General features: G+C 38.4%; 1 protein-coding gene across 7 annotated transcripts; it reads right to left on the bottom strand.

Annotated features, from left to right (window-relative positions):
• Positions 1-476: 476 nt before the first annotated feature.
• LOC117247667 (uncharacterized) lies at positions 477-10,743 on the bottom strand. 7 transcript variants are annotated; one of them, XR_013488415.1, is made up of 8 exons: positions 10,265-10,743; positions 7,355-7,401; positions 4,247-4,321; positions 3,957-4,010; positions 2,606-2,674; positions 2,501-2,525; positions 805-900; positions 477-696 (listed from the first exon to the last, which is right to left on the bottom strand). XR_013488415.1 is itself a non-coding variant. In XM_078163510.1 (7 exons), the coding sequence occupies exons 3-7, from the start codon at positions 4,319-4,321 to the stop codon at positions 619-621; spliced, it is 294 nt and encodes a 97-aa protein (XP_078019636.1). In that variant the 5' UTR covers positions 7,355-7,401; positions 10,265-10,743; the 3' UTR covers positions 477-618. The 7 variants fall into 7 exon arrangements, 5 of the variants coding, with proteins under 5 accessions (XP_078019636.1, XP_033468162.1, XP_078019637.1 ...); XM_078163510.1 differs by lacking the exon at positions 3,957-4,010 and having other exon boundaries at positions 805-851; XM_033612271.2 differs by having other exon boundaries at positions 477-851.
• Between the last annotated feature and the right edge of the window lie 3,116 nt (positions 10,744-13,859).

Below are 13,859 nucleotides of genomic sequence, written 5' to 3' on the forward strand. Positions count from 1 at the left end.
GACTATTGACTTGTGTTTGCAGCTGAACAAATCTGGCATAGAGCTGGACCTTTGTGCAAAGTTTGGTGATTTTTTGCGCATGGGAAGTAGGATTTCCTCAGAAGAAGAAGAAGAAGAAGAAGAAGAAGAAAAAGAAGGAGCAGGGAAAATAAGAGTGTCCTGGCAGGACCGCCTGCCCGGACCCTAATTATAAAAAGGGAGCAAACAACATCGAGCTCCAACACAAGGGTCATGATTCAAAACATTTTTTCCTGTGACAGCTGTTGGATAAATCTTATAAATTACCAAGTCCTCAAACTTTATGGAAGTACAGCACTCAGTGGCTGGAATATGCCTTTAATCATCCCACCTACAATTGTTGCACTTGTTGCAGATGATTCCAGACAAATTAAAACATATATCGATAAATATAAATATAAATATTTCTTTAAAATAACCAAAATGTTCAATGGTGAGGAGAGATGAAGCTCTTTTGTATTTGTATTCATATATTTATCAGAGGCATGGCACATTAGAGATTACATTAAAATGATTCAGGTTAAAGGAGGCTTGTGATTTGACTTTAAAAAACAAGGTCGCTTTATTATATGTTAATCTGCCTTTTTGATGGAGAGTCTTTTATTTTTCTCCCACTATAATCTCCATAGGATCCAAAGAAAATGCATTCAGTATGTTTGTGTAGATCTTCTGGATCTCCTGGCAAAAAGAGACATTTGAAGTCATGATCTCATAATAAGAAGAAGCAAGAATCTGAGAAGAGCTTTTCATTCCTTTACACCTCCAGTTGATCTTATCTGGGCTCACACAGGACTTGTTTCTTCTGCACCGCCCACATACAAGTGTGTTGATATCTGAGAATAGACCCACAGCATCATCATGGCCCTTAACCTCACACCAAAGCTGCAGAGAGACGAGCAATGCAAAGAAAACGTACAGCTTGGGAATGAAACAATGCTTATTTAAGAGCTACACAGTAAGCCAGATAACAAGATGATATAGTAGGCCTGGGTGGGGGTGGATAGAAACTTGCAGCAGTTCTTCTTCTAGTGGCAACACACCCTGCAAGTGACGATGACTTTGTTCAGGTGAGGCCCTGTCAGCTACAGTGGGGAGTAGGGGCCACATTTGCTCACAAGTACGCACCTCTCAGGCATTTTTGCTTTGATTATGGCAAAATTTCCCTACCGAGACAATGAACCATGTTGTATCGTATCGTATCGTATTGTACCACATCGTATCGTATCGCACCGTATCATATTGTTTCGTTTTGTATCGCATCATACTGTGTCATATCATATCGTATTGTATTGTATTGTATCGTATTGTACCACATTGTATCGTATCATATTGTATCGTATCGTATCGTATTGCATCGTATCATATGGTATTGTATTGTATCATATCGTTTTGTATCGTACCGTATTGCATCGTATTGCATCGTATCGTATTGTATTGTATCGTATTGTATTGTATCGTATTGTATCGTATCGTATCGTATCGTATCGCATCATATTGCATCGTATCATATAGTATTGTATTGTATCATATCATATCGAATTGCATCATATCATAACGTATTGTATCGTATCGTACTGTATCGTATCGCATCGCATCGTATCGTTTCACATCGTATCGTTTTGTATCGTATCATATCGTATCGTATTGTATCATATCATATCATATCGTATTGCATCATACCGTATTGTATCGTATCATACTGTATCGTATCGTATCGCATCGTATTGTATCGTATCATATTGTATCATATCGTATTGCATCGTATCGTTTCACATCATATCGTATCGCATTGTATAGTATTGTGTTGTACTGTGTCGTATTGTATTGTATCGTATCGTATTGTATTGTATTGTATCGTATCGTATTATAGCACATCACATCACATCATATCGTATTGCATCGTATCATATCGTATTGTATCATATCATATCGTATTGCATCATATCATATCGTATTGCATTGTATCGTATTGTATCGCATCGCATCGCATCACATTGTATTGTATTGTGTTTCACTATGTCGTATTGTATTGTATCATATTGCATCGTATCATATCATATTGTATCGTATCGTATCGTATCGCATCGTATTGCATCGTATCATATCGTATTACATCATATCTTATCGTATTGTGAGACGTTTTTCATGGTAGAAAAAGTGATGCCATCCTAACCACAACTGTCATTATCATTCAAGTAAATACAGCTATATAGAAAATCCAGCTGGAGGCAGGGGTCCCCCTGTCTACTTGACTCTTTGTCTGAGAAATGCGGGTTGTCTTCCTCCATAGATATGTTTGTTCCAGCTTGACAGGAAAGATTTTCCACCAGTTTATATTTTATTGACTGTTACTCAGCCAGAATTTGGTCTACAGAGCACAGCAGGTCTCAGCCCATAAAGAATTGAGAGTGATTGTTGTAAATCATTCTACTTTATGTTAAACAGAAAGTTGTTTTTTTGACTGACTGACTGACTGACTGACCTTCTTCTGAGCTTCTGATGTGCATCTGTGAATGAAGGAAATTACACATTCAGTAGCTGATGTGCAGCACAGAGACAGACTGTAAGTAATTTATATAGAGGCTACCTGAGTCAGAGCGTTCTGCTGCTGCTGCTGCTGAAGTGTTGTTTGTTCACACCTTAGACTCTCCATCTCCTGCAATACAGCAGAGTGTGCAGTTTTTTAGTAAAGATTGAAATGTTGTAACTTCAGTTAATAAGCCATTAAATTATTGCAGATTCATTAAACTTTTAACAGAATGATACTGTCAGATGTTGCAGCTTTTGTCAAGTCCAGAGCAGACCTTTCCATCAGACAGCCTGTTCTGACGGGGAAACTGTTTGCAGGTTCAGTTCCCCATCTATGCTCTTGTCACAGACACCAGACTCCATTGACAAAAACAGTAATTTTAGCTTGCTGAACACAGGAGCTGCTGGTCTACCTCTACCTCAGTCAGTTTGTTTGTAGTATTGTGTGACTTTGGTGAATCTGAACAAACCCTTTTAAAGCTACTCTTACCTTTCTTGCATTTCACACAGCACATTTCACAATTTGAACATTCACAACTCCCGCCTCCCTCCAAAGCCCCATCCCCCTCCTCCTGCAACTCCACCTCCCTCCAAAGGCCTACTCCCCCCTCCTCCTTTACCTCCTCATTACGTCTATGATAGATGCAGCCGTTGGCAAGGTAACGTTAGATACACGGAAGAGGAGAGTGAGTGTAACGTTACAATCAAGACAGTCAAATGCAATCCTGGAGTTTAAAGTGCTAACGTTAGATAGTAGCGTTAACGTTACTAATAAGTGGAAACGCACAAGGAAGATAACATTAATGTTTCAGAGGCTATGCTACAGTAGGCTAATGTTAGCTATTAGCAACTGGATGCTGTGTTGTCATATATCGTTATATGTTATATTAGAAGCAAACTAAACATAATGTTACCTGTCCTGCACAGTCAAACGCGGGGAGATGTTATGCAAGCAGTTACATCAGTCGGGAAGACAGACAGGACAGAATTTTTTTAATGGCTAGTCAAACATTTCTTTAGTTGGTGGGGTTGCACTGGGGGGAATTTGGACTCTTTAGGTCTCTTTGACTTCTAAAATTTTGGCTACAGCCATGGACAGAGGTGTTGTGAGGGTGAAGGCCTGATGTGCTTCATATGAGAAATGACATTTTGCAAAGCATTCGTCACTTAATTTTGCATGTAATGTTACAGAAACAGCTGCAGCTACAGCAGGCCCAAACCCCAAAATATTAACTTTCTGGACACATAAGACAAAGAAAGCAGCAACTCTATTAGAGCTGAAGCAAAAGAATGTTTGGTATAAGTCCTTGAAAATTACCTGAACCAATTAACCCATGATCAAAACAGCGGATTAATTTTCTATGGAATAACTAACTGGATTAGATAACAGGTACAGTATGTCCAATCACCTTGAACACAGCAGCTACAGTAGTATCTCCCACGCTCCACACCTTCATCTCAGTCTGTAAATGGAACTACATGTCAAACAAAACTTGAGTCTGTCACACGACTTTGTAAGTAATTGGCTTTAATATAACGTAATGTTCTATTCTCTTCAGTGTGACAAAAGCACAGCGCAGATCTGTCTGTGCCGAACAACATCTGGGAAAAGGGGAAAACTTTTGTTGCATAATGTATGAATTTTAAGTTCCATCTGCCTTCGAGCCTCGCAACATCCGTGAACAAAGCTCGTACTCACAGAATCTGTGCTCCCCATGCAGCCAAGTGCACATGATGACGGCGCCACAGACACAGCCACGGCTAAGACAACCATCTGGGGACAACAACAGTTGCACAATAGTTATGTAAAAATGGTTTCTCGCTTACTCATTTTATAATCACATGGAATCACTGTTTTAACGTCTGCGTTGTTTAGAGGAACATGCAGTTAATGCACAGATGCAAACAGATCACAATTACTGGGCATGGAGTCTGAATCATATCAGCAGAGAAGTTCATATTTTTACTGTTCGGAGAAAAAAGTAGATTCTAGTTAGATTTGTTAATTAGAACAGCATCACATTAGATAGTGTAGTTATAAAGAAGAAAGTAAAGTCAGAATTATACAGAATTGTGCAGTAAACATGTGCTGTTTATGAAGGGAACACATTTCATCTAATTAATATAAGTAGTTATCTCAATTATGCTTGCCACTGCTTTGGATCAAATGTATATATGCACATGGTAGGCCTATATTGAGACTAATGAGTTCTGCTGGGTTATATAATCAGAATCAGAAAAAACAGTTGCAATCATATTCAATCATAAAGAAATTAAACAAAAATAAGAAGTATTTTCAAAAAGTTTGTGCATTATGCTGCAATATATGACGAACTATAAGGGTAAGAAATAAGTACAAACATATTCATCCTGCCACAAAATCTGTGTGTTAAATATAAATGCAAGAAAAGTAACAATTAAATGATAATAGGGGAGAGCGGGGTCAGTTGGGACATTTTTGTATCCTCATGAAATAACCTCCCATTTCTCACAGACTGCTTAAATAATAATGGAAGAGTGTCTGCTGTTCAGTTTTTTAGAGCCTAACCCAAATGTGAAAGGAATAACGTTTTTAAAAAAGCAAAATGATAAGCAATACATTTTCTCAAAATTCTGCCTCCCCAGGATGGTTAGGACACTTCTACCATGACTTAGTCATACCAAAAATTAGAAAAAAAACCTCAACATTGGTCCACAGGGGGAGCCACAGCGATCGGTCACATTTTAGCCATTTTTAAGCATTTTTCTGTTGTTATAGCGCCACCCAGTTGCCAATTGGAGTTAAATTCTCCAGTCACCTTGAGGCATCCTGTTCTACATATCTACCATGTTTAGTAAAAATCCATATGGCGGTTAGGCCTAGATAAGAAATGAGCTCTCTAGCGCCCCCATTTTGTTTGATGGGGTCAATAATGGAGGGGTCCCCTCAGATTATGTGTGCTCATATGCCTACAAAGTTGCGTGGTGATGGGTGAAACCCTTGAGATGTTATACACCTTTATGTGATGAGCCACGCCCTCCGCAATATTCATTGCCTTATAGAAGCTCAGTTTTAGTAAGTTTTCCAACTTTTGCCAAGAGGGAACTTTAGATATTGGTCCCTAGATTATGTTCACCCAGTTTCATGCAGATCGCTCAAACTTCCTAGGAAGAGATCCATTTGAAGTGTTTTTCAAAAAATTCAAAATGGCGGAAAATCTATATAAGCGGAAGTTATGGGTTCTTGAGGCAAATGTGTTCCTCATGAGGAGAGGCATCTCTGTGCAAAGTTTCATGTCTCTACGACATACAGGGCATGAGATATGCCCATTCAAAGTTTGCAATTTCAATCGGTTGCTATAGCGCCCCCCTTTGGCCAATTGATGTAATATTGCTTCATTGGCATCCTCCCATGACCCTCTACCACTGTGCCAAATTTCACATGGATTGACCAAGTCAGTGAGGAGAAAAACGTGGAACAGACACACACACACACACACACACACACACACACACACACACACACACAGACAAAGTTTTTGTCATTATATACTAAGATAAGAAGACGACAGTATTTCTCTCTCTTTTTTTTTAATAGAAGTTCTTTGGATTTATTAAAGCAGGTTATTGGCTACCTCAAATCTCGTGTCCATTCCTCGATTACCCTGTAAGTTATTCATGTTCCATTAGTCTGTACAAATCCTTGGATCAAAAGATTCAAAAGGGTTTTTCATAAAAATTAATCCAAATTGTGAGGATTGTTTTTACAGGATAAAGTAGTGTTGTGTCGGTATGTTGGGTGCCGTAATCCTTAAGTGCCATAACGCTCTACGATGCTCTGTTTGTCAGAGCTAGATCAAATGAATGATTCATAACTGATATGTAATCTGAAGCCAAGTAATATTTATACTGCTTTAAATAGACAATTTGATTATGTTTCTGATCTTGTGAGGAATTAAAGGTCTGTCCCAAATATAAGCCTATTAATTTCAGTGATTTAAGCATATAGTAGCAAATTTAAGTTTTACGCTATTTTCAGTGGCACCCATCAGCTCAGTTTGGTTACTATAGGTTACATGTAGCCTAAAGCTTAATGTGGGCTAATGACTTTGTCGCAATTTGAAAAAGTCAGTAACAACAACTTGACAGTTAAACAAGTTAAATAGTTCATCTCTGAACATTCAGTTTACGATCAGGGGTTGAAAAGTAGGCCTATATAAATTTATGCAATAAAAATTTACTTACATGCTTCAAATTTCAAAACCGTGAATAAAATTTAAGAAACAGTCATAAGGTTTCCACTTTAGGGTCAAAAGTCAAGAGGGTGGGTTACATGTAGGCATAATAAATGGTTCGGCATATTTGCTTTCTAACTGGCTACTGTCTCAACTGTCCCCCTGTCTCACCCAACCCCGCTCTCCCCTATTAGCTGTAAAGAATATTACACAGTTTAATTACTGGTAGCATATGCAGGTGTAAAAATACAATGATTATTTTTAAGAGCAAAAAAACCTGTTACTGCTTATTTTTTTAGCATTATATTGTGTCTCTTTATTTTAACTTTGTCCAAATTCATTAAGGTGTAATTTTATGTGGTTGTGCCTTGCTTTTGTATTTAAATAAAATCATAATTTGGATCATCTGCACCATATTCTGACAGTTGTGAAGCAAAGTTAAAGGTTTAATTCAGGCTCATCAATCACTTAACACACATGAACATTAACATTAGATAAAAAAATATACTGTAAAAAAACAGTTTTCATTAGAAGAGGTAGAAAATACAAGTAGTATATGTGATATTAAGACAGTATAATAAATGTAAATGTACCTTGAACTATGCAGTCAGCGGTTGGCAGGAGAGAGGAGCTATAAGAGCTGAGAGAATAATAAATCATTAACGTGACAAATCATATTAAATATGTCTGACAAGCCTCATTAGATACTGGAGATCTTCCTAGGATATAATTATATAAGTGTATAGTTCACTCATAACAACACAACTGCTCAAAGTACTATTATATCAGCATGAGAAACTCAACCACTGTCCTTGAACACCCTGATACAGCCTACTCATCAGTAGGCGACAGAGTACAAGCACAAACACGGGGATTTTACAGACTTAAGTTTAACAGCATCTTTCCCACTCAGTTTAGGTGCTACTTTTCACAGACTTGTTGTAAATGTAGACAAGAAATTAGTGCGACGTTGGCACATTTTCAGTCTGTATGGTCAGAGCGGAGTGGTTAAAGTGTAAAAGTTGTTCTTTTGTCAGTACAGTTACTACAAACCGTCCACAGATTGATGAAGTGTGAAAACAGTCCAACCAGCATTCATGAGAGAGACGCAACTCATGCTGAACAGAATCTATTGTCGAAATTATGCTATAATATTGAACAAGTGCAGAGTGAATCCATTGCTAAAACATGTGCACTATGTCTTTCAAATTAGAGGCAAAAAATATTTTGCAAATGGAGGCAAGAGAATAGTTTTCCAACCTTTCTTTCCCTCACATCAGCCCCTCATAAAAACCTCATATAAAGGAAATTCTGCTTATTTGGAAGTTTCACTGCTTACACTGCTTGTGCGCAAACTAATTAACCCAAGAAGTGGACGTTTCTACCAAACAGACCACTCGAAGGGAACAGCAGTGAGCCAACCTGAGCACCATTACCCCATCATTATAATGACTGTTTTTTACTTGGAAAGAGAATAGGATGGTTCTTCAGAGCTTCAGTGCAGATTTCGTGACAGGTAGACTGACAGAAATTGGAGCAGAGGAAAACTCCAAGAGTACAACACATGCTTCATTTCAGACACCTGCAGCACATCATGAAAAGTCTAATGACAAAGCAACCAGAGTTTCTAAGTTTCCACTCTATACTAACTCTTAATGAATACTTGGCATGGCAGTGTGGTCTCTGTTGGCAGCGTCTGTGTTGGCAGGTTGTGGTGGTTAGTATCAGTAGCAGGGCACTAGGCCACAGGTCACTGAGGGATTTCACTATGCAGAGCCAGGTTGTTAGTCCTCAATGTGGACTACATGTATTCTGTTGTATTTTAGTTGATTTCCAATTTGTTGTTGTCCCACATCCCCCACAGACCCTTGCAGATGATCATCGACATCACCCATCCCACATGTGTTCATTTAAACTGATTTTAAACTGGATGTTATTTCATACAAATCAACTGTCAGTTGGTCAAGTTTCCATTTGTACTACTTAAGTCTGCCTGGAGTGGCAGAGGAATGACTGAAATAGTTTTAGCTAACAATTTAAATATTTAGGCCATTTATTGCTTTTAGTTATTTCAACTGTTTAGCTAAGTATTTCCTGAGTTTATTACTCATTGCTAGCTACAGTAGCTTAACTCGTATATTTTAATTACCCATTATCATTATCCGTACCCTACCTTATTTTCCATTATCCATTACCTTTAGCTAACTATACCAGCAGTATATCCATTACTTATTACTACTATATTACTAATTACTAGCTAATTTTAACAATTAATTTGATTACCTTTAGCTAACTACACTAACAATTTATTTCATTATTTTTAGCTAACTATACCAACAGTTTATCCATTACTTTTAGCTAACTATACCAACAGTTTATCCATTACTTTCAGCTAACTATACCAACACTTTATCCATTACTTTTAGCTAACCCTACCGACAGTTTATCCATTACTTTTAGTTTAGCTAACTAAACCAACAGTTTATCCATTACTTTTAGCTAACTATTTAACCATCTTATTATTTTTATTAGTCTGCTTTGGCTATCTGTTCTGTTTTTTTTTTTTTTTTTGTAGGCCAACACGGAGGTTAGTGCTGCCCTTTTTCCCTCGGGTCCATGTCATTGGTTCGACAGCCCATTGGTTCAACATCCCATTAGTCCGACTGTCCGTGGTGCTAAATGGCTCCCGGCAGGCGTATGGTGCGCCGCGACCGGCTTGAGGCGGAGCAGGCTCACGGCTTATGTGTTTGTCACTTTCTTTTTCATTTTAACCCACACCATGATCTTTTCCTGACCCTAACCAAGTGGTTTTTGTGCCTAAACCTAACCAGACCTCAACCACAGGGCATCATGATGATTTCAGAACGGACTTCGGAACAATGAGTTTAATATGGTCGGAACAATGGGATGTCGAACCAATGGGCTGTCGAACCAATGGGCAGTTCCCATTCCCTCGTCAGTAAGCCAGTGGGATTTTCCGATTTTGAATTATTGCAGAAAATAAGATCTGTGGCAAACAAAAGCTTATGGTACTTACATAATAATTTACATTGCCACCACAAGACTGTAAAGCTGTGTTCGGCGTGATGACGTTCTGTAGTCTCATTTAGCCATTTTTTAGCAAGCCTTGTTAGGGCCCGAAAACAGCACAACAGAGAACAGTTAGTAATGATGTTTACAGTCATTACTCAGCAGATACAACAGAGCAGAGCCACTGAACAGCATACAGTTCAGTTCAACACTCCAGCAAAGTCTCTCCACTGACTCTTTGGCAGCCCGGCTGGTTTGGCAGGCCAAACTGGGCCAAGAGGCAGACAAGTGAGCAGGAGCGGTATCACAACAACAAACACAGCTCAGTTCAATGAAAGGCATGGTACCGAGTAGGAGCAGGCAGGTGATGTAGATGAGGAAACAGAAAACAGAAACAGGCAGAAGACAGGTCGAGGTCAGGTGGAGGGTCGAGAGGCCAGCAGGTAACTACCCATTGGTAAGTACGTACTCACAGCAATGGCAAGTGTGGTGACACGGTGAAAATCTCTGGACCACAAGAAACCGCAAGTAAGCTGACTGGAACACTCAGACTGTGGTGTCAAACATGGATGGAAACTCCAAGCAGCCACAGGCAAACAGGAAACAAAGACATGGAGGCAGGTCTTGTGGTCAGGGACAGAAGGCTGAGGCATTTACCAGGAATCAGACAAAGCAGACAGGGTCAGCAATGGGAAATCAGTCTGGAATAAAGTGCTTGAGTGTCTTCAGTGGCAAAGAACAAACTGGCGATGAGTGTCTGTGAGGCTGGGGTATATATAATGTCACTGACTGTGTGTAATTAGGAACAGGTGAACTGAGTTGCCTTGATGAGGTGGGCGTGTGGTGGACAGGCAGGAGCGACATACGTGTCGACAGGGGATAGGGAGGCCCGGGAAACCATAGTGAATGGGAAATTAGTAAATGAGGACTGGTTGACTGGTCATGCAGATAAGAGCACGTGACCAGGAAAACAAAACTGTGACAAATGCATTACTTTTAGCTAACGTTAGCTATAACTACTGTATTATAATATTACTTCCATTACTTCTAACTAAATTTTAAGTTTTTAGAATTACTTTTAGCTAACTTTTTAATCATTTAATTGTATGAGTCTCCTTTTAGCTATCTCTTCTCCATTACTTTATCTGTGTCTGCCATTATGCATTAGCCTACTTTTGGCTAATGTTAGCTATAACTGTATCAAACTGTTCAAACTTTTTCCCCATTTTACAGTTACTTTTAGCTAACTATTTCAAATATCATCCATTACTTTATCTGAGTCAACCATGCATCCATTACTTTTAGCTTAATGTGACAACTTTATTTTTCATTTATTTATTTATCTATGAATGCTAACAATGCACATTGAAATGTAGTTTAGGCATTAGAGGTGACTCATTTTTTCCATATGTCTTTTTATTTGAATCATTATTTAAATATTTTTATTTGTTGACCTACTCAACTATCCTTCCACATACCACCTGCCACCTACAGAAGTTTCTCCTGGGGTCAGTATGCCTGGTTGGGAAACGCTCTATTTAATGTTATTATTTTACATAAATGTGAACGATTTGACTTGAACCTTTGTTCCATTTGTTCTATTTGTATTAGTACATATTGCCCACCTTATGTAAAAAGGGGATTATATAAATGTTATTAAGAGCTGCAGTACACACTTACATGTACACAATGTCCCTATCACCACTGTGCTGTACTGTATAGTTGCAGTTGCTCTTGATGTTGCTATGGAGAGTTTATCAGCCTTTTGTTTGTATGAGATAAGGAGAAGGGCACTGTTGGATTCTTTCCACTCCTCGATGTAGCTGTGGTGGGCTCCAGGTAAACATCCTGGTTCACTGGCCGTATTTAGATCAGCTGCTGTTGGCCTGCTGGTCCCAGTAAACATGAGACTGAGTGTAAAATGAGCCTCGCTTGACATCTGCCACCCGCAGGGTCTTTCATTCATCAACAAAAACAGAGGGGCATCCCCAGGAAAATCTGCCAGATAAAATATAGTACAATAACTACTTGTTAATAATATTTCTATATAATAAAATAGTCAAATTTAAAGAGGGAAAGGCACTAATCACACTATAATAAGAAACTTTTTTATTATTAACAATATGTTTATCTTGTTATGTTTAAAACATTTTTGTGTGATATCATAATCACTTCTATATTTATAATGTTAAATGTTTCACACAAAGGAAAGTTTTTTGTGATACGTTTGTATGTTGTAAACGTGAAAATACAATTTTTTCACGCCAAAACATGATAATCTATTTTTCTCTTTTTGTCGTGACAGCAATATGCTTCCACAAAAGGGGTGTGCACATGATGTCATTGCTCATTGTTGTAAGAAGTATTCAGAAACTTAAAGTTTAACAAAGAAATACACAATTACAAATACTACTAGAAGTCTTGAACTCAAAATTTCACATATTAATTGTTAATTAGATAAGTGTAAAAAGGTATCGAAGTTAACATAAAAATATTCATACTGCAAAATGCCCCACTCAGAATGTCACATTTTATATATTGAGATGTATGCTATTAGATTACACAGTGTGTGCAGCATTTTAATGTTGTGGATGGTTTAGTTTTAGCTTATTACAAGTGCAGTATATAGCGTACTATGGTGAACTTCTAAATGACCAAACATTAAAGCAAAGCAGATAATAAATGACACTACATAGCCTTCAGACACTCAAACATGTACGAACAAAGTGCTGCCGAGTGAGTTAAACACAGGAATTGACAGACAGTATATGTGTAGTATGTAGTGAGGAAAATTTGGTACAAGTGTATCAAAATTAAGTACAGCACTAAGTGTATGTGCTACGTGTTATATGTGCAACATAAAAAAGCCAACACAAGTTTACTGTCTATTATTAGGACTCCCTTAAGGCTCCTACCCTTCAGCTGCATGACTCTCACATGCCCCTGATGTCAAACCACAAGACCATGACCACTCTGTTTCCCCACAATGACCCCTGCCTCAGTGGGCTCTGGGCCAAAAAAGGAAAGTAGTAGATGTGTGATCCACCTTGTCGCTGTTTGTACCCACGTACGCAGTAAGATTTTTTCAGGAATGCCTGAGGGTCTGGTGCTGGAATGGCTGCAGGGTACAGTTGCTCAACATGATCTCATCACCACTTTCAGAATAGATCCAGTGACACTCTCCACGCTTTGTTTCTCGGAAGGCAGTAGCCATGGAGTCAACGCTGGGGAGGACCAAATCTGCTGCGGGGTTTGGAGGTCCTTTCACCTGCTAAGACATTAAAAAATTAAGAACTCATTCTCTGTGATATTATTTATGATAAGCAGGAACAGTTATACAGTATATGAATTTGCAATAAATGAAAGCTGCTATTACAGAAATACATATGTAAATTACAAATGCAGTGCAACATAAATGATTGGCACATTGTTATTTTCCACTTTTTAATGAATTGAAAGTAATGAAAAAAAGACAGTTTAAGAGTTTTGGACAATAATTGTACTTACCCACAGCATTAGCTGTTAGCATTGTAGCATTTTTTAATAGTTTTTTTTTCGTTAGATGCCGGAAATAAGGTCTGTGGTTGACACAAGCTTAAGACACTTTTACGTTTATTCTACGACATAAAATACGTCAGTAAATAGACCACTTGTAAATTTCGAAGCATTTACGTGTCTTAAAAAAGACAGTTGCTGGGGATGTCGGTGGCTTCGTGGATAGAGTAGGCGGCCCATGTACAAAGGCTCAGTCCTTGCTCCCCCCCTCACACCATGCTGTCCTATCATTAAAGATAAGACCCCCCCCCCAAAAAAAAACAATCTTAAAAAGAAAGACAGTTGCTAACGTGACTAAATGAAACTACAGAACGTCATCACACCGAAGACGGCTTTACAGCCTCATTGTGGTGGTGATGTAGCCTAAAGTCATGCATCTGTCGTGTAGTTTCTTTGTAGCCTACGTTAGCTCTTTAATTCTGGGAACTGCCTTTGTACTTCAAATATCATAAAAATTGTGTTAATTTGTTAAGATTGGCTTATTTTCTGCACTAATTCCAAATTCAATGGGAA

Source organism: Epinephelus lanceolatus, chromosome 21 (assembly GCF_041903045.1).
Source record: "Epinephelus lanceolatus isolate andai-2023 chromosome 21, ASM4190304v1, whole genome shotgun sequence".
In the NCBI taxonomy this organism is placed as follows: domain Eukaryota; kingdom Metazoa; phylum Chordata; class Actinopteri; order Perciformes; family Serranidae; genus Epinephelus; species Epinephelus lanceolatus.